Consider the following 21130-nt stretch of genomic DNA (forward strand, 5'->3'; position numbering starts at 1 on the left):
CTGGGAATGAAATCACAAGTCTGAGCTTTGTACCTGAGAGTCCAGCCCTGTCATAAACTCCTAGCCAGACTCCGAAGTCAGTTATCACTTGCTCGTCAGTTCTCCTTCTGAGGTTGGTCAGTGCCTTAAGCAGCTGACTGGGGCCTTCCTGCAGAGAACCAGCCTGCATCCTCCTAGAGGTGGGGAATTCTGAGGGTGAGAGCAGACACTTGGGCAGCTTCTTAAATGATAGGATGAAGGAGATGAGACCAGGAAGTAGGAATCGCTGATGAGAAAAAATAAACATCTGTTTTCTCTTAACCCTTTACTGCTCTCAGGGGAACGTAGTATCATTTGTTAATGCACATGGAATGGCCTGGCTCCTTAGCTCTGCTGGCATCCCACCGTCCTGGGGTGGGGGCGGTGGAAAATTGTGGGTGCTGCTCTCTGAAGTCACTACAGTGGGTGGGAGGGCTTTTGATGCTGTGAGGCCCAGGCCTGGAGTAGCAGCAGGAGGATGGTCTCCTCGCAGTCGTGCAGTGTAGGGCGGGCTGAGGGTGTAGCCCCAGGTGGTACCATGTCTCTAAGTCCCTGAGCTGTGAGAAAAGGGGTGAAAGGGTAACAGGCCATACGGAGGCTGTTAATCTTCCCTGGTGACTCAGAGGGTAAAGTGTCTGCCTGCAGTGCTAGAGACTGGGGTTCAGTTCCCAGGTCAGGAAGATGCCCCAGAGAAGGAAATGGCAACCCACTCCAGTACTCTTGCCTGGAAGATTCCACGGAAGGAGGAGCCTGGTAGGCTATAGTCCATGGGATCACAAAGAGTCAGACACGACTGAGCAGCTTCACTTCTCTGTCAGCCAAGAGCAGCTCAGGCTCTGCCGAGAACATAAGTGGGGCAGGGGCTCGCATGTCCCTGAGCTGGAAGAGGGGCGCCGGGCAAGCCAGAGTGTTCACCCTGCTCTGCTCACTGCCTGTCCCTCTCCAGATATCCAGAAGTTTCTGAAGCAATCCTTTTTCTTTGCCGGAGTCTTTGCCTTGCCCTATTCCAAAAACCAGAGATAAGAAATTAGTTTACATTTACACGAATGAGTTTACATTTACAAATCACATTTACAATGTGAATAATAAATGTACAGAATTTAAAGAAAGTGCCTACTATGTGCCAGGCATGATGCAAGACACTTTCAGGTACACAGTGTCATCCGTCCCCTCAAGCACTTCCCGAAGGTGAGTATTAGCTGTTAGGGAGTACAGCTCAGGCGAGGGCAGGCCCCCAAGTCAAGCCCTGATTCGCCATCAGACCACGCTGTGACCCTGCATGGCCCTGATTCTGGTGGCTGGGAGTATATTTTCACGGGGAGTGTCAATTTAGAGAACATGAGATGTACCATGCCGAGGGAGTCTCTTTGCTAGAAACCGTGCAGCTCAGATTAGGATGGAGCCTAAGGTCTTTTAACTGAGATCACACATCTGGCCTCAGGACTTAATGAAGCAGCAGAGGTTCTTGACGTCTGATTGCAGAAAGAATTCAATAAGAGACAGAGTGATAGGTAAGAAGTAGCTTTATTTACAGAGAAGCACAGTCCACAGACAAGAGTGTGGGCCATCTCAGAAAGCGAGACTCCGAAATATGGTGTGGTTATACTTTTTATGGATTGGGTAATTTCATAGGCTAATAAGCGGGAGGGTTATTCCAACTGTCTTGGGGAAGAGGGCGGGGGTTTCCAGGAACTGGGCCGCCACCCACTTTCCGACTTTTTATGGTTGGCCTCAGAACAGTCCTGGCCCCAGTCGGTGTGTCGTTTAGCTACTGCATGACAATGAGTGTATAAAGAGGCTCAGAGTCTCCTGGGAGGTTCATCTTCCACCATCTTGGACCTTGTTAGTTCTAACCAGTTTTTTGTCATGTCCTACGACTTTGTCATTCTAAAAATTGTGCCCTGCCTGCCCCCTTCCCTCCTGTTTTAGCTCCTGATTAATCTCAAATCAGAAACCATGTGACCCTTTGCATTTAAAAAGACAGTGCCTTGCAATGTGGGCAGAATTTTGTAGGTGAAGTCAGTTTTTGCCAGTTTCTGTACCAAGATCTGGGAATACAAAAAGCAGAACAAATGCTTGCCCTACAGCTTGGGTATGTGGGTGGGTTAGTGGAGAGGTGGGGATGGACCGACCTGTGAGAAAATAATTACAGAGACAACAATACAGCCAGTGATTTATGGGGAGGCATGAAGATGTTTGGAGAAAACAGAGGAGGGGTAATAGAGCTGCTGTTTATTGAACGCTTGGTGTATGACAGGCTCTTTACTGGGTCCTCGACCTGCATGATTGTGATGAATCGGCACAGCACCCATGAGGTACACACCTTTACTGTCCCCCTCTTACAGGTGAGGGAACTGAGGAATAGGAAGACTTGCCCCAGCCCACATGGTGGAGACCTGTCCTAACTCACCCGGCTGCTCACTGTAGGCCGGGGGGGTAAGCTCTGCCCCGTGCTGCTTAGTTCTCTTTGGGACTGTGTCCTGGGGCAGGCGACCTGGGAACTGAGTCTTGAAAGATGGGTGGGGTTCCAGCTGACGCTGTGTACTTTCAGGTCAGGGTTTCTAGGCCAAGGAGCAGCACTTCTTCTTTCAGAATGACTTTGATGGTCGCTCTCAGATGACAAGAGGTTTCATGTTTGGGGCAAGGTGCCATAAAAAAAATGTTCTTCCTTCTTGTTGGCTCTGACCTGCCGGCTGGCATGTCCCCTCTCCTGTGAGGTGGGGGGAATGAGGGACAGCCTCTGAAGTTGGACCTGCTTATGAGCCTGTTAGTCCCCTGGAGTGGGGCTTGGGCCGGGCCCCTCTGAGAGGGCAGCCTGAGCCATGGTGGCTTCTGCCGCTGCTCACCCACCCTCACTCTGGGGCCACACCCTGGGAAAGGCTGGAGCACCGGCAGCTGGCCCTCCCCCGCGTGTGGGAAGTTCTCATGAGAAAAGGGATCCTGGCTGGACAATGGGCTTCCTGTCTGACCACTGGGAAGGTTTGTCTCAGAGGAGAGGAAGGTTGCAAATGGCATGAGAAATCGTCTCTTCCCTCTCGTTGCATGCGGCCTGTTTTAGACTTGTGACTGTTCAACGAGAGGGTCAGGAAGGCAGAGAGCTGGGGAAAGCGATGGGCAGAAGTAGCCCCTCGTTCAGCCGCTCGTTCTCTCTGGAGCAACCAACCTCCTCTGGCCTGGTTCTCCGCCCCCACCGTGCGCCCGAGGTGGGACTCTGCCCTGACATGGCTGCGGGCGCTTCTGCACAGACGGGATGCTTCTCCTGGAGCCTCCCACACGGTGCTCAGTTCAGAACTGGAGTGGCTGCGGGACTAACAGGAGAGGAATCTCGGGTCGGTGAGGCTGGCCATCCCCCCAGCTTGACGCAGGTTTGCAGATGGCAGACGAGACCTCAGAGGCCTTCTGGTTTAGCACCTTCACGTATGGAAATTGAAGCCGGGAGAGACCAGTGTCCACAGGCAGCACCCAGATGGTCTTTGTCACTGGGCTCCCCTTCCCGTGGCTCACTTCCTAAGGTGGACTATGAGAGGAGAAGCTGGGCGCAGAGCCCTTGTCACTGCCCAGTGCCGTGGAGTGGAAGCCAGCCTTCCTGGGTTCAGATCTTTACTCGCCGGGTGTCTGTGATCAAGTTTCTTAACCTCTCTCACTCCATTTGCTCATCTATATAATGTTATAACAATATGTTTCTTACAAGGTTTTTGTGAACTTTGAATGTGTTAAGACATGTAAAGTACTTAGATCGATACTTGGAATATAGTAGGTGGTCAGTGAATAGGAGCTGTTATTACTGAGATTTCTAAGGGAGGCCTTAGAAGAAACCTTTATATCACAGTGAGATGTGGTGACCCACCCACTACCACCACCCCCACCCCAGCCTCTTGCTTGTCTGTAATACCCAGTTCCAACTTCCTTGAGAGGCTTTCTTGAGGAAAATCACGTCCCCGTTGAACCTAGCGAGCTCACACCTTTCCCAGAGCAGCAAGATGTTCCAGAGGCCCAGGCCTAGTCCATCGGGACATGGACTGGTACCCTTGCCTCCTCTGCAGGTCCGCCTGGGCTTCGAGGTCAAGCCTGCAGCTCAGGAGCCAAATGCCTGTTGAGTCATTTAGAGATGAGCAGCTCGGAGGAAATTACTCAACTCAGCTAAGGCTCATTGTTTTTAATCGGCAAAATGGAAAAAAATATTAAACCTCATTGTTTTTAATCTGTAAAATGGAAAAAAATAGAGCACCTGCTTCGTGTAAAGAGAGAGCTCAGAAGAGTGCCTGGCATAGGTAATAATGCTTTTTGCAGTAATTATTATTTTCCTAGTCTTACGTCCAAAAAGAAATTTGCACATTTGAATACCTGTTTTTCCCCCTCATTTTGCCTTGCTTTTTCTCTGGCTCTCTCTGTTCCTAACAAAGCCTTGAGGGCTAGAAATAGAAATTAAACCTTCGTGTATCAAGAAAGGGTTTTGAAAGCAAGCACGTAAACAGTGCTTTAAAGAACAACCTGAAGGGACCCTGAGTGCTCCATGGCGTCTTCATCTGCTGTTTACCCTCCTGTCTCACACCCAGTGGTGTGGTCTGAACCCTTCCTTCTGTTCTCAGACCCCATCACCTGTGCCATCAGTACAGTGGCCACTGGCCTCGAGTGACTGTTGAGAACTTGAAATGGAATTTGTCTGACCTGAAATGTGCCATAAGTGTAGAAAAGAATATTATCAAATATCTCATTAATAAATTTTTATATTATGTGTTAATATCAAACATCAAATATATTTTGCATATATTGGTTAAGTAAAATATATCATTAAGATTATGTGACTAAGAAAATCTAAAATCACCTCTGTGGCCGCATCGTGTTTCTGGGGGACAGTACTGTGCTCGGTGTGTGCTTCCCTTCCATTCCTTCCTCCCCTTTCTATTTTTTTGCACCTGCTGCTTTTTGCCTGGGCCCTCACCTTCCTCTGGTTGCCAGCGGTTCTCAGATGAATCCTCTGGTTGCCAGCAGTTCTCAGATGAACAGAAAAGATGTCCCTGCTCACACCCAGGGCCAGTAGAAGAGCTCACCTTTGAACACTTTGCTTCTTTCACTTAGATGAGAGTTAGCCACGCGTGTCTGTGTCCTGTCGACGATAGCCTTTCTGAGGGTTTGGTCCTGTCACGCTTAGCTCTGTGGCTGTGCTAGGGCGTCTTATGAGGAGAGACGCTCTGATTGATGGAGTTACAACCACATAAGGGCACGTGTGATGCCGCCTCAGCTGTGTCCCCTGTGACCACAGCTGCTGTGTTGATGTGCTGGGTCTGGGGGAACCACTTTCTCCTCTCAATTCCCAGGAAGGTTTTCTCTGGCCATCCTTTCTTTCAGCACCTTCACTAAGCACCTATTTCTCTGTGCCCAGTCGTGTTCTAAATGCCACTACGCTGGTTTTAGTGTAAAACGACATTATTTCAAACCTGCGGGTGGACACCAACAGTTTCTTAAGCCCAGGCACTTAAAGCCGCAAAGAATCGGACGTGACTGAGACGACGGCGCACACGCAGCATGTGAGGGAGTTGGGGGGTGTTTCGTGTTTTGTTGGGGTATAAGTGCTTTACAATGTTGTGTTTCTGCTGTACAGTGAGGTGAGTCGACTATATGTATACACACATCCCCTCTTTTTTAAATCTCCTTCCCGGTTAGGTCACCACGGAGCATTAAGTAGCGTTCCCTGTGCTATACAGCGGGTTCTCATTATCTGTTTTATACATATTAATTATATATATATATATATATATATATATAAATAATATATATATATATATATTAAATATATATATATTATATTAATGTATAATGTTCAGGGTTTTCTTGATGACTGATATCAGATGGAAATCTTTTCTGTTGAGTCTTTTTAACTGCTCTAGGTATTTGCATTCTACTTCCTGGCAACACACTCCAGTATTCTTGCCTGGAGAATCCCATGAACGGAGGAGCCTGGTGGGCTACAGTCCACGGGGTCGCAAAGAGTCAGACACGACTGAGCAACTTCACTTCACTCACTTCCCTTCCTCAAGCTGATCTTCACCCTCCCTGCCCTCCACACCTCATTTTAAAAGGGGCTCAGTGTGTTAAACTGGACATTTTGACTCCAAGGCCATTCCCGGAGCTTGTTTTGATTCGTTTGTTATGGAATCTTAGAATTTGTTTTGTCTCTTATTCCTCTCTTCCTCTTAAAAGTCTGGTCCCCAGAACAGCAGAAGAAAATCACATTATCTGAGGGCTGATTGGGGGTTCTTATTAGTTTCTGCTCTTGGTTTAGGCTCAGGGGTGGGAGTACCAGCCAGATCACTCTGCCTCCCCACCTTCTGCTCCCTCCCCATCTGGTCTGACGTATCCTGCTTCAAGACAGCTGTGCCCTGGGCACTCCACAGGCCCCCTGAAGAATTACCTCGCTGCTTCCTGTGCTCATGGGAGGCCAAAAAAAAGTTGCTGTAAGAGATAATGGGAAGCAGAGAAGGAAGCTAAAGGGAGCTAATTGATTTTTTTTTTTCCTGTAAAATTTCCATCTTCTGGCTTTCTCCCTCTTCTTTTTAAAATTATGCAACTTTGCCAAATCAGATGAGTTCATTGTCTTCTTGGGGCTAAGAGCAGATCTTGAAACTCCCTCTGCGGACCTGGGGTTGTCAGTGAGAGCAAGCCTGATGCACAGATTAAGTCAGCCTGTTGCCCAGAACAGTGGCTCCTGGAAGCCACTGAGTGATTTATTTGCTCCTCCTTATGTTCTTCCCGGTCCTTTGATGCTCAAGCATCGCTGAGGGTCCTCTCCCAATGCCTGCTCCTTGCCAAGACGCTCCCACTCTGCTTTCTGATTGGGCAGGAGGGCCATATTTTTTCCTTACGTCCTCGGCATCTTAAAACAATCCTGCCTTTTTGTGATTTTTCCTTCCGAGACCGCCTTATTTCTTCCTTTGACTTGGGGCAGTCCCTTCATGATGCCGAGTCTGCTGTACCCTAGTTTGTTTCTTTTGCATGATCCTCATAGAACTTTTTAAGCCAGTTTATTTCCCCACGTGAGGGTTGCTCTACTGCTGACCTCCAGAGGTTTTCTCCTCCTCTGTCCGTCTTACATCAAAGTCAGCTCCCCTTATGGTTTCAGCCACTAAATATGGTATGAACACCTCCTGTTGCTGCCAAGGCCCCTCTGCAAGATGGTTTCTTCACAATATTATTGCTACTACTACTATCATCATTATTTATTTATTTGGACAAATTTTCTTATGCAGTCAAGCTAACCTAGGCTACCCGATGTTCTCTGGGCTTAATCTACACTTTGCTACTTTGGAGCATTTGATTCAAGCCACCACCTCCTTTCCTGCTGAAATCAAGCCCCACTGAAAATGCCGCTTCCTCCAGGAGCCATTCCTGGCCTTCCCCATACAAGGTTGATCTCTGCTGCTCTGAACTCCCCCTCTTGCAGCGCTAATCCCTTTCTTTGACATGTATACGGTAAAATCTGTGTGGAGTATCTCTGGGGAGAAGCACTGAGTGGCTGGGACAGAGGGCTTGCTTTTCTGTGCTCACCCTCTTACTTTTTTTCCCAGGTATATATTTCCTATGATTATTTTTTCCTATTATTATTTTTTTTCCCATCCGAAGGTATTATTTACATAACAAAGACCCAGTCTGTTAAACTTGAGAAGAAAATATTGGAGAGTACATTTAGAAAAGTGTCCTAAACATACTCTCCAAAATGTGTCACGACATAAAACTCAGAAGCCATGAAGAAAAAAGCTTTTAAAATACATGTGTGGACTTATTTGTCATACCCCTGTTTGGCTACAAGTAACCGAAGTGCTTGGGCTTCCCTGACGTCTCAGTGGCAAAGAATCTGCCTGCAATGCAGGAGATGCAGGTTTGATCCCTGGGTTGGGAAGATCCCCTGGAGGAGGGCATGGCAACCCACTCCACTGTTCTTTCCTGGAGAATCCATGGACAGAGGAGCCAGGTGGGCTACAGTCTATAGGGTCGCCAGGAGTCAGAAAAGACTGAGCACCTGAGCACACATGCACCTGAAGTGCTTATTATCTTTTCATCCCTTTTCAGAGCATAGCACAGTGATCCCTACCCAGTCATCAGTAAATATTAGGTGAATCGAAATGAATTGTAAGTAGCATCTTTGTAGACCTCACTTTTTGTACTGACATAATGAGTGCCCGGTGATGTCCAGGGCCCTCTCAGGGATTCCATGACGATGTGGGCTTTATGGGCAGAAGTGCCCAGCAGAGCCGGAATGACTTGAGAATCAGCAGCCCTTCCCCTGGGACTGTCCTCCCCCGCACACTGGACCTGTGTGAGTCCTGCCTGCTTTTGGGAGCTGCTGTGGGATGCTCAGCATTAATTACACTGAGGAAATGAACCGATTAGACACAATCTGGAGAGAGCCAGGCGATCTCTGGCAGGCTTGTTGCCCTGAACAAAAGAGGGAGCGTGTATGAGGTAAAGCAGATTGCTGAGCTTCCTCTGGAAATCCAGCTGGCCAGCTCCCTGAACGACTTGGCCAGAGTTTAGAGAGGCACCAGGAGAGGTGTGACGCCTGTGTCTGCCTCCTGTTCTAGACTTTGGGCGAGGTGGGTGACGTGGGAAGAGTCTAGAGATGACGGTGTGTCCTTAGAGGGCGCTGAGTGGGCTTATTTGGGCTCTTCTACTAATTTCAGAGAGGACGTTCAGACTTCTCTGATACCTGTGGACCTACCTCATTATTTTAATAGGTTAAGTAATGGAGTCTTTTCTCCAAATCTCAGTGATAAGTAGCCTGAGGGCAGGGAACCGTCACCTCTTTTTTTACTTCATATCCCCCCCCTCTCCTGACTGGCAGTCATCTTACATAAGAGCAGTTTGCAGGCTGAAGGAAAGTGGTATTTGGTTGAGAGAGTGGTGGGCAGTCCCATGAAGGGAAAGTACCGTATCTCAGACAGTCAGAAACTCTGGGTCTATTAGAGGAAGTGAAAACCAGAAACCCAGCAGTTTTTATTTTCATATTGACATCCTTGTGATATCTTGATGGGGACAGGGTATTTGTCAGCAAAATCTAAAGTCCTTTGGAGACTTTCATCTTTCCTGTGTTAGTAAGGCTTGGGCTAAGCTGAAGTTTGTGAGTGCCTGGCCACCTGCCAGCGTATCTTCTTCCAAACAATGATCCCTGAGTGCCCCTGTTGTCCTCTTCCTATTTTTGCGAGGCACACCCCTCAAATCTATTGCCTGGGTACTTCGGTTTTGCAGTGCCCATCCAGGCGCTTCAGGTCCTCCCCAGGCCTTGGAATCGGAGGCCACCTTCTCCCTGGGCCGCTCCAGGGAGCTTGTCACCGCAGCTTGTCTCCATCCGAGTTCCCCCTGCACTTAGGTACCGTTTGCCATTTCCCTTGTTCAGAGGGGAGGTAGCCTTGACATACACAGTCCTTTAAGGCCCACTCACTCCTGGGGTGGAAGCAGTGTCTGCTGGTGGGAAGCGCACAGGTTTGAATCAGGAGACCCAGCTGTGTTCCCCAGTCTGCCCTTGACTCTCTCTGCCTCACACTTGGCTCAGAGTCATTTAACTTTTGTGGACCAGTGTCCTCATCGTCAAAGGGCAGGCATTATAACTACTTCACAGAGTTGTCAGAACAAATAAGTAAGATAGGCGATGACCGAAGGTGCTTTTAAAACTGAGCAGGCCTACCTCAGTGAAAAGTACCGGCTTTACTGTGGGGTGGGGTCGAGTGAGGCCAGTGACCGTGCAGGTCGGGGAGTGCGTGGTGCGGGGGGGGTGGGGAGCCTCCCGGGGAGCACATCAGAAATCCCCTCTGGAGCCAGGAAGGCATGTTTTATCACACAAAGGAGTCCTTTCTGATCCTGATCTGGAAACAAGGCTAACATTTCCCCTGTGCAGGTTACTGGTGTTTTACCACCTGTCACTTGGTTTTGTTGTGTTCCAGTACGTTTTATTAAAACCATATTACACACTAGGTCTCTGTGAATCTGGCTTGGTCAGAGTCTACTGTTGAGTGAAGGTTGTGGTTCTCTGCAGGCAGTAGGGAGGGGGAAGGTGAGGGGACGTGGTGTTGGCAGCCCGGCTTCCCCTGTTGCCAGGGCACCTCCCTCTGTCTTTGGCAACCTGAGCTTCCAGCGTTGGGCAGCAGCCTTTCCAAGGGGCTGGCACTCTGCTCCTGGGGGTTTCCTGCCGAGGCCTTCAACACTGCCCCTCTCTGTGTTGCTGACAGTGCTCCCGCTGGAAAACCTCACCACAGTACCTCCTGTCTCTCCATCTCTGCAGTGTGTTCCCTGCCGCCGGAGCCAGAGAATGGTGGCTACATCTGCCACCCCCGGCCCTGCAGAGACCCCCTGAACTCCGGCAGCGTCATTGAGTACCTGTGTGCCGAAGGCTACATGTTGAAGGGTGACTACAAATACCTGACGTGTAAGAATGGCGAGTGGAAACCAGCCATGGAGATCAGCTGCCATCTCAACGAGGGTCAGTTTGGCAGGCGAGAGTGGGGTACTTGCTGCTGGGCTCCTTCTTCCCTTCCGGCTCCCGGGAAGTGGCGCGCACTCGCTCCAGAGGGCCCTGTGCTGTGGGGGGCAGCGTGGCCCCTCTGACGCCCGGCAGCCTCCCTTCCTTTGGGGTTTCATGTCTCGGTTAGACATTTGGACTGCTGGTGTGTGTCCCGTGGTGTTTCAGCCGAGCCACTGAGGCATCTGCTCTGCTATGCAAAGTCCCTTTGATGCCCTAGCCCAGTGCTCGTGACCTCTGACCGTGTTCTGCTAACACACGGGCACAATGTGAGCACCTTCTATAGCGTCTCTGGTATATTATTTTTCCCTGAATGGAACGGCACTGTTTTGTTACGGAGCCATGGTCCAGCTGGACAGAAGCACTCTCCCCCTCGGCCTCCTCCTGTCATACATGACATGAGGTCCAGCCTCCTGGGGAAAGTGAGTGTCATGCAGCCGTCTCTGGGCTTTTCACTCCAGTTTCAGGACCATGACACCCCAGAGAAGGGTGAGGACTAGCTTTAGATATACAGCTAAAGATGCAGGACCTTAGAACAGAGGGTTATTACAGCCCTGTTTTTATAAAATTTCCTGCCACATGGGTGGAACTTTAGATGGTGGAAAGATGTGTGCATTTGAATGGTTCATGTCTTTCAACCTGCTGTTGAGGACAGGATCAGCTGGGGTTTATAAAGGTAAGATCTCTAGGGGTAAGTGAATTTAGGTGTTAGATGGTCCTCAGTGGTCCAAGGTGAAGGGAATTTTAGTTTCAGGAACACAATAGGGAAATGTCCGTTTTCCTTGACATAAAAACCACTCTGCACCGTTGCTCCAAAGGCGACCCTGGCCATACCTAGCATGTCTCATGTCACATGCTAGCGTGACACCATGCAGGGGGCCTTTGAAGGTCAGCCATGGGACTCAAGTTCCTTGTATCTGGATACAAAACACTGCTGATGATGGCTTGTTTCCGTAGACAAAGACACCCACACGTCGCTCGGGGTCCCCACGCTGTCCATCGTGGCTTCCACTGCCAGCTCCGTGGCACTCATTCTCCTCCTCGTGGTGCTGTTTGTGCTGCTGCAGCCAAAGCTGAAGTCTTTCCATCACAGCCGGTGAGCCCAGTGGTGGTAGCAGCAGGCGTCACTGGGGGGGGGGCCGGCCCTGGACTGGCAGAGGGGTGCTGGTGGGCCTGCTGGCCTCTGCTGGTCCGTGTGTGCCCAGGGGAAGGGGAGGGCCCTGCATGTGTTAAACTTCCAGGTGTACCAGAGAATGTGCTTTTGCTTTGCATCCGTCATCGTAATCCTCACAGGATCGTTGCAGATTAAGAAACTGAGGCTCAGAGAGGTGAAGTCAGAGAGGGTCATCCCTCTAGGTCAGGTCCCCCCAACCCCCGGCCTCTAGGCCACAGACCAGTAGCTTCTGTCAGGTCAGTGGCAGTGTTAGATTAGAGATAAGGTGCACAGTAAAAGTAATGCACTTGAATCTTCTCCAGACCACCCCCTGACACACCCCTGTCTGTGGAAAATTATCTTCTGCAACATCAGTTTCTGGTGCCAAAAAGGTTGGGTACCACTGCTCTAGGTGAGATGTAAACCCCGGTCTGTCCCACTCCAGTGCTATGTTACTCCCGCTGTGTCAGTGGTTCTCACATGTGGTCCCCGCAGCAGCGGCATCACCTGGGCGCATGTTAGGAATGCGCGTTCTCAGGCCCCACCCAGACTGACGGGATGAGAGGCTCTGCCTTTCTTCAGCACTCCAGACGATCCTGAGGCAGGCCCGTGTTTGTGAGCTGCTGCCCCGTCCCCCGGGTCCCCCCTCCTGGACGCACAGGGAGGCTCCAGTGGGGAACTAACAACAAGCGCCAGCACCTGGGCCTCAACCCCCAGATTGATTTGGTTTGGGGCGGGAGTCTGTGTATAAAAGTGATCCAGAAAAAACGTATTTGCACGGCTAAATCTCCCAAACATAATGTTGAGTAAAATACAAAACCAGACACACCTAGTCACACACAAACACACACGTTTACTATCTATCTCATTCATAAAAGGTCACAGAATTTCAAAACTAAACGGTGTTGAAGAATTCATGCTTAGGCATTAAAGTTACTAAAATAAAAGTCAAAGGAATGATTTTAATGTAAGTTAGGATAGTGGTTACTTTTGTTGGTGCGGTGATAGGAATGGTCATGGGGTGCTGGGGCTTGGGTGCTGGCAGGTTCTATTTCTTGACCCAGATAGAGGTTACACACTAGCATTATTGTTGTTTAGTTGCTTAGTAATTACTGACTCTTTGCAACCCCCTGGACCACCAGGCTCCTCTGTCCGTGGGATTTTCCAGGCAAGATTTCTGGAGTGATTTACCATTTCCTTCTCCAGGGGATCTTCCTGACCCAGGGATCGAATACGCTTCTCTGCATCTCCTACATCGCAAGCAGATTCTTTACTGCTGAGCCACTAGGGAAGCCCATAGACTAGTATTACCTTTGGAATACATCAGCTATACGTTTTTCTGTGTTTGTCTGACATTTGTGTTATAATCCACAGTTCTTTTTTTTTTAAGTGTACAAAATTTAAAAAATAAAAGGCAAGTAAAGTGCCTTGAGTCAAAAGAACAGAATTCTTCCTTCAGTTTTTGAGTCCAGTGTCCCATTTCAAGATCACGGTGTTTCTTTTCCTTCTCCTCTTTTTCAAAGGAGCTTTATGGAGATGTAATTTGCTTCCCTGGTGGCTCAGCAGTGAAGAATCCGCCTGCCAATGCAGGAGACACGGATTCAATCCCTGGGTTAAGATCCTGGAGAAGGAAACAGCAGCCCACTTCAGTGTTCTTGCCTGGGAAATCCCATGGACAGAGGAGACTGGTGGGCTCCAGTCCATGGGGTGGCAAAAGGGTCGGGCACGACTTAGCAACTAAACAGCAACGAATTTACATGGCATACAGTGTGCCCGCTGGAAGTGTACAGGCAGGGCATGTTCACAAGGACGTGCAGCCACCGTGCTCCCACTTGCTGGCTTAGCTGTGCTGAACCAGTGGCTATGTTTCTGAGTCTCGAGCTTCTGAGTTTTTCACAGGACCAGAGGGCCGGGTGCCTGTGTACCTAGCGGTTAGTAACATAGTCTCTGGAAGCAGGTGGAATGGACGCACATCCTAGTTTCCTCCCTTACCAGCTGTGTGCCTGGGCAGGTTACTTAACTCCTTGGAGCCTCATCCGCATTCTTAGTGAAGGACTCAGGAGAGGATGCCAGGGGATGAATTGTATAAAGCCCTTAGTGCCGTACCTTGGTGTTGTTGGTATCGTGATACCCACTTGTGTGTGTATTCTGATTCTTCCTTTGTCCTTTCCTTCTGTGGTGCAGGCGTGACCAGGGAGTGTCCGGAGACCAGGTCTCCATCATGGTGGACGGAGTCCAGGTTGCGCTCCCGTCATATGAGGAGGCTGTATACGGCAGTTCCGGTCACTGCGTGCCGCCCGCGGACCCCAGAGTGCAGATTGTGCTGTCAGAAGGGTCTGGGCCCAGTGGGAGAAGCGGGCCGAGGGAGCCGCACCTGCAGGACCAGGGGGCCTGTTCTTCTGCAGGCAGCGAGGAAGAGGCCCCAGGCCAGTCTGGACTGTGTGAAGCCTGGGGCTCCCGGGGCTCAGAGACTGTGATGGTGCACCAGGCAACCACCTCTTCCTGGGTGGCCGGCTCAGGGAACAGCCGAGCGGCACACAAAGAAGCCCCAGATTCGGAGAACAGTGACATCCAAAGCCTCACGTCAGAGGACTACACAGATGGTAGGTGGGCTGCGCTGACCCTCAGTTATTATCTGCCCGGGGCCCTTGCTGGGAGTGAGGAAAGTCTGTGAGCCTTCCTGATAATTGTTGTGCTTGGGGGCAAAGAAAGATAATACCTAGGGGATTATCTTACAAAATAGGATTTTATCCTAGGTGGGCCTTTGGGTTCTGTGTTGGGAGACTTTTCGCTGTTGTCTGAATCTTAATAGGTTTGGAGTCTCTGCAACTATTCATGGCCTCAGGGAAATGCTAAATCAAAGGGTAGACAGCCAGTTGGTGGTGGAAGTGGGGCCTGTCCTCTTGTTATAATTTTTATGTTCCTGAAAGGACAGGAATGACAAGGACGTGTGGGGTCTTCGGAAAACTGGAGCCTCTCTCTCCCCCAGAGCATTCAGCTGCTTCATTTTAAACAGGAGTATGTCAGCTCCTGTGCTATTTGGTTTTCTTGCACTACCTCAGTCAGACCTCACGGTGATCCTGAGAAGTAGGTATTTTTACCAACCCCATTTTACAGATAGGGAAGCTGAGGCTCCAAGAGGGTAAGTCATTTGCCCATTGGTAAATGGCTGAGTTGGGATTTGAAGCCAGATGGATGTGCTCCCAGCCTGTATCATAATCCATGGTGCCATGCTGCCTCCCAGGTAACCCCGGGGCCTTTGTGGTAAAGCAGTCAGAGGATGAAACTGCTGCCTCCGGACACCTCCGCCTTTACCAGAGCTGGAGCATCAAATGCTGGGATTGACTCTTGTCACTTTAAAAGCCATCTTTACATGAAATCCCACTGTGGTTCAGGATGCAGAATAAACCTAGATGTTTCCCTTTAGAAAAGTCAGGACTTCCATGCTTACCAATCCACCCCGTACCCCACCCCTCTGCCAAAAGCACTTTAGAGCACTCTGCTTCCTGGGAGTTCAGGGCACAGTTAGTGTCTAAGGTTTAGAATATCTGAAAGCCAAGAAGTAGGAAATTTTTAAGTGCAGATCAGGTGTAGGATTTCCTGAGTATCAGCAGTATGCCTCCTATTTTCTTGGTGGTATGTAGAGCTAGGAAGGGGCCATTAAATACTTGGGCCAGATTTAAAGTTGGAAGCCAGTGACCCCCGGGGCATCCGGCTGTACATGCTGTGTGTTGGCATGTATTGACATAGACCTCAGCGCTTGACCTTCCTAAGGAGCCCTGGGGTGCCAGCTCTTCTCCCTTCTCCTCCTTGTCCCCTGGCTTTGTTCCACGTGTTGAACAAGCATTATTCAGACAGAGCCCATCTTGTGCCTGGTGCTGGATTAGGTTTCAGGTGCGATGGAAAGACTCACGAAACATGCTGTCTGCATGCGTGGACTGTCAGTCAGTTGGGAAGATGGAGCATATACCTGAGGAAGAAAATGGAGCCAAAAAATGGTAGGGTCCATGTCAGAATCTTGTTGTTCGGTTGCTGTCGTGTCCGACTGTTTGCCACCCCATGGACTACAGCACGCCAGCGTCCTCTGTCTTCCGTATCTCCCAGAGTTTGCTCACATTCATGTCAGTTGAATAGGTATGTCAGAATGAGAGGTGCACAAAACCAGACACGTAGGTTATTGAGTTGGTTGCAGGCTAAGCCCGAGTTATCCGGGGCAGACAGTTCTGAAGGAAGCCAGGCCCTTCAGGTATCAGTCTAACCCAGGTAACGTGTGAGATGACTTGAGACCCAGAGAAGGGGAGTGATTTACTCAGAATCACACAGCTGGAGGATGGCTTTAAGAAGGAGGTGAGACTTACCAGGGCTCAGTAGCCTCACAGGATGAGAATAAGAGTAGAAAGAGAAGCAACTAAACCAGCAGCATCAAAGCAGAGAAGAGGGTGCCGGGTGGCAGGACCAGAAAGGGTTTGAATACTGGACTGACTCTTCAGCTTTTGTCACACAGACAAACGGAGAGATGAGCAAGGAAGGCCTGGAGAAGGGGTGAGGGGTTTAGACTACCTAGAAGTGTGTGAGGGGTCCCCGCAGTGGGGTCAGCTGTGCTGCCGTCACCCACATGGGGGTAACCACTGTGCTTTCCATCTTCCTCCGCCCGCAGATATCCCACTCTTGAAAGAAGCATGAGGGCTGCCACGGGCTTCTCTCCTCTCTGCCCTTCTTCCTCTCCCTGTGGGTTTGAGCGCCATGTCCTCCAGCCGCCCTGCCCGGAGACCCTAGCTGCCCACCTGTGTGTCTGTGTATCTCCGCACCTCCGAGGGCCCACAGGCCCACTTCGCCGGAAACTCCAGGAAGAGTGTCACCATCTGCCTGCTGGAAGGCTGGAAGAGCTGGCTCCCTGCCCGGCCCCACCTTCCCACCTGTGTCGGGGACACTATCTGAACGTGCTGGGTTGGACCCTTCCCTTCTGGAGCCCTCCGGGTCCCCTCCAGCCAGCTCTTGGGCAGCAGCCCCGCCAGCCCGTGTGGGCCCGAGCGCGCCGTGTTTACTTGTGCCTTCCCCCCAGCCCGCCCGGTTTCCCGGTCACGCAGGCTAGTTGCTGTCCTACAAGCCTTCATGGCTGCACTGCTGCCCTCCCGGGGGCCCAGGCCTGGGTCTGGCCTGTTCACTCTGAAGGCTGGCACCACTGCCCTTAGCAGGAGCAGATCCAAAGGTGGCTTCAGCTGGGGCCAGAGTGTGGGGCCCCTGGGCCTGCCTTGGCCGACAGCGGTGGCACCTTGCCTCGGCTGAGGACCGAAGCTGTGAGGAGTCGCCCCTCGGCCCAGCCGTCTCGCTTGCATGTGGTGGCTCCTGGCCCTGGTGACTTCCTGAGAATCGTCCAGAAGATCCCAAGAGAGGGGAGGAAGGTGGCTGTTAATGATTTGTCTTCCTAATATGCAAGTCCTCACTTCCTACTTCCAGCATCTGGCCTTCCTGGCCTCGGTTTTTTTTCCTCTTTCCCTGAAGCTTAAGGGGAAGGTGCCTGCTGCCTCCTGGGTGTGACGCCACGTGGCCCTGGCTTCCTTGCTGGCCAAGGCTGGTGGCGTCCCCCGTGGGACGTGAGAGTTCTGAGATGCCGTGGGATGCCCCCCTGGTCACTGGCATCGGGGGCCAGTGGCCTCGTCCTGGGTTCATGGTGATGGAAGGGGGCCTGAGGGGCTGACCGAGCCCCCAGGCAGCTGCAGGCAGCTCCAGCCCGGCCCTGAGGGTCCTCGTCACCGCAGTCACGTGCCTTAGTAACTGTGCCCGGGAAGCATGCTGCCGCTTGCTCACTGCTGCTGCTCCTCTTCCTCCCGCCCTCCCCTGCCACCTTCCACTGCTGACAGACGACCCCCAGACCTCCCCGGCTCCAGGGGAGGGCCCCGGAGACAGCAGCACACACCCCCACCCCCTGCGCGCGCTGGCTGGTGGGGACGGTTTGGGAGCAGCCTGGCTCCAGGGCCCTGGTGTGGAAGGAGTGGCTCCCTCTGCCCAGGGCGGCAGCAGGGCCCCGCAGGGCTGCTGCCTCTTCACGAGATGTGGCAGTAAGGAGTGCTTGTTACTGTTTCTGTTCCTGAAGCACTGCGCCTCCACTCCTCCCCCAGCCTGAGGAGACTGGAGCCCAGTGTGTTTTCAGTTCCTGACCTAACAGGGTAGCTCCGGTGGCCTTGGAGAGAAGGGGCACGCAGGGCCTTCTCTCAGCCTCCCGCCCCCTCGCTCAACACTCGCACTTTATTCCTGCTCATCCCGGCCTCTCGCACCCCTGTGGTCTTCCTTCCTCTCAGGTAAGGGCAGTGCTTGCCAAGCGTCTTTCTCTCTGTCCTCCCCACCCGGCGCCCACAGCCCTGGCCCGCGAGGAGGAGGTGCCCGAGGGAAAGTGCAGAACGGAGCAGGCCTGCCCTTGGCCTCCAAAGAGGCCGTGTCCAGAGACGCACCTGCCAGCCGTGGCTGGCTCGGGGCCCGTCTGGAGGGCAGGGTCCCCACGACCCCAGTCACTTCAGCCTGCACAGGTTCTGCGCCACCCGTGGTGCCCTTGTCTTCCTCCAGAAGGGAGCAAGGCCCTGTGGGCAGCTGGGGGCCTCCAGAGTCTCACTGCTGAGCCTGCAGCTTTCATTTCCCCATCTTCCAGCACCTGAACTCGAGTCTAGAATATTTTTTTAAACAGAGCTCTTACCCTTTTTTATAGAAGTACTCTGGGGGTTTTCCCCATGAGATTGCACTTTTTGTTTGCGGTTTATCCAGTCACAGAGATGATCCGTCTGGAGCTTGAAAAAAATGAAAAAGCCTGCCTTCTGAACCCTACTTCCACGTTGCCCACCCACCCCGGGGATCACAAGCCCAGACTTGCCACCTGGGAGGGAGGAGAGAAAAGTTGGGAGGCTCCCCTCCCCTGCTCCCCTGTCCCTGGCTTTGATGAGGCCTGCCTCCTGAAGGCCCCTGGCCTGTGGGTGCCGGGCCAGCCTCACCTCCCTGCTTATTCCTGTGACGGCTTCCTGCAGTTCTCGTCTCCCACATCAGCCATGAACTGCTGTTTCTGGAGCGTCTGGCCCTTGTTTCTTGTGAAGGATCAGGGCCTCCACGGCGGCCTTGGGGTGAGGCCTGGCTGAGAGACAAGGTGGTGTTGGGGGCCTCCAGAGGGGCTTGGAGCAGTGGGGAAAGCTGCCCCGGTCTGGCTTCCCCCAGCTCACCTCGAGGGGAGCCCAGCAGAGGACTTGTACAGGAGGAATGGTCGGCACCAAAGGACTTTTAAGAAGCGGTTTTTTCTTTTTATTTGCGTACACGGGCTGACTCAGTGCAGGTTTTTTATCTTGGCAACTTGCAGTCATATTCCAGTGACTTTCAAGGGCCAGTATATGATAAAAAATCACTTAAAATTTCTAACATTTTCAATGCCTTAGTTCAGCAGGTAGGCTCTATCTTTTGCCATTTTTGAGTTTTGTGTGCTGTGTTCCCATTTCACTGGGTGTGAAATGGGCCAAGTCCTGGCCACTTTGTGAGTTCTTTTGGTTTTATAAGGCATTTCAGCGTACATCCTCCCAACACTCCATTTGCAAACAGAACTTAGCTCATGTCTCATCTGCATTTTTCCTGCCTGCCGCCTCCTCCCCTCCCCCAGCCGTGGAGCTTCGTGGAGAAGCTGATGGCCAGACAAAGGTATACTTTTCCTGCTAAGTCAGTGGTGGCACAGGGACCCTAGCACTCAACCTTTCCCCTCCCCACTCCCATGGAGCTCAAACCACTCGCTTCCCACATAACAATGTCACTTCCATTCCCAGGGAGCATCCCTACATAGAGAATGGAAAATGCTGCAGATGTTTCTAGATCCTTGCCTGTTTGTTTTCCCCCCCTCCTTGAAAATATAGGGCCCAGGAGGGAAAGGACACAGGCTTGACAGCTTCATTCCAGATGTGCTTGCTGAGGACAGAGTCCAGGAGCTTCCCTGAAGCCTGCCGGGGCTCCTGGCCTTCAGCACCGGGCCTGTTGTTACTGGAGTCCAGTGAGGGGGCTCGGAGAGGATTTCGTGTGGCAGGTTCTTGGACCGAGTGGTAGAGTAGCCAGTTCCCTGGAGAGGGAAAGGCAGGCTCAGCTTTCCTGGGAAGCGACTCCTCTTAACCGCCAGTTGAAAATCTAGTAGAATTTTGAATGAGAACCCCAAGGTTGAGCCCTCTGCTAGGAGCTGGGGGGATGCGCCTGGGCAAAGCACTTGGGTCTCCAGGCAGGGAGAAGAGAGGGTGGAGGGTGGCCTGGCGGCTCGTCACACCACTATGGAATCTCAGCAATTGTTTCACATGACACGCATCATTGGCTGTGCAGGATGTCACTCAGTCAGTTTGGGTTTGCTTTATTTTATTTTATATATATATTTTTTGGTATCCTGTACATTGCAGTGGGTGTGAAGATAGTATTTTAATATTTGTACAAAGTTTAATTTAATTTTAATTGTTCTCTGTATATAACTGCATTTCTAAATAATAATAATAAAAAAAAAGTTCTTATGAAGGCAGTTGTGAGAGATGTGATCCTTCCAGAAAGTTTTTGCAGAAACCCTCTGAGGGGCAGGAGCTCATGAAGGGGATGAAAACACCAGCTCTGAGGGGGAGAGGTACCTGATAAGAGGAGACGGGACAGGGAGGTAGGTGGTCTATGGAACAAGGAGGAGAGACCACAAACACAAGTGAAAACATGTCAGTCCTCTTTTTAGAGCTCTCAGCATGCCAACCACTGTGCTCAGGCTGGGATTCAGCAGTGAGCAAGACGGTGAGTTGGGGGCCTGCATGGGATTCCTAACATGTCAGGAAGGAAAACAGAGTGACATCCAGTGACGGCTGTGGTGACGGAAGTTACGTTGAGGGGACAGTCAGAAACACCTTATGGGTGAAATGCCATGTAACTGAGAAGAGAGAAGCCAGAACAATGAGACTGAGGGGCAGGACCCAGCGTCTGCGTGGACAGCAGAAAAGCACTTGTAGTTTGAGAAACCAAAAGGAGTCTACGGTCGCTGCAGGGGGCTGAGGGCAGAGGGCTCAGGGGGCGCTGAGGGAGGCAGACAGAGGCTAATGGGAGGAGACCCTCGCCAGCCACACTGGGACGTTTCACTTCCTAAGGGCAACAGGAAGTGCCTTCATGGTTTTAATTAGTAGAATGAGTTAGCTCCACTATTTTCTTTGTTTTTGGAAGCTCTCTCTGTCTCTTAAGAAGAATGAATTTACGGGGATAAAAACATACGTAAAACAGAGACCATGTAAGAAGTTGTTGGTCCTGTGGAGAGTAAGGTAGTTTGAGCAGCTAGGTGAATAGCAACACCGTTCTCTGAGGGGGAGAGGAAGTGCTGGATACTTAGAGCTGAAAGAGCAGGCGGTGTAGAGATGAAAAGAGGTCATCGCCAGGTAGGAGAGGCCAACAGTACTCAACAGGTAGTAAGGGAATGAGTAGAA

At 51.3% G+C, this 21130-nt stretch overlaps 1 protein-coding gene across 2 annotated transcripts in view; it reads left to right on the forward strand.

Moving 5' to 3' along the window:
* SUSD6 (sushi domain containing 6) overlaps positions 1–20195 on the forward strand; it is a 92155-nt gene extending 71960 nt beyond the window's left edge. For both annotated transcript variants that reach the window (XM_043472393.1, XM_043472394.1), the window contains exons 3-6: positions 10292–10489; positions 11486–11624; positions 13866–14284; positions 16339–20195. In XM_043472393.1, coding sequence (XP_043328328.1) covers positions 10292–10489; positions 11486–11624; positions 13866–14284; positions 16339–16364 — 782 coding nt within the window. In that variant the 3' untranslated portion in view covers positions 16365–20195. The remainder of the gene's footprint in view (positions 1–10291; positions 10490–11485; positions 11625–13865; positions 14285–16338) is intronic.
* Positions 20196–21130: the final 935 nt, after the last annotated feature.

The sequence above is a fragment of the Cervus canadensis genome, chromosome 6 (genome assembly GCF_019320065.1).
Source record: "Cervus canadensis isolate Bull #8, Minnesota chromosome 6, ASM1932006v1, whole genome shotgun sequence".
Lineage (NCBI taxonomy): Eukaryota > Metazoa > Chordata > Mammalia > Artiodactyla > Cervidae > Cervus > Cervus canadensis.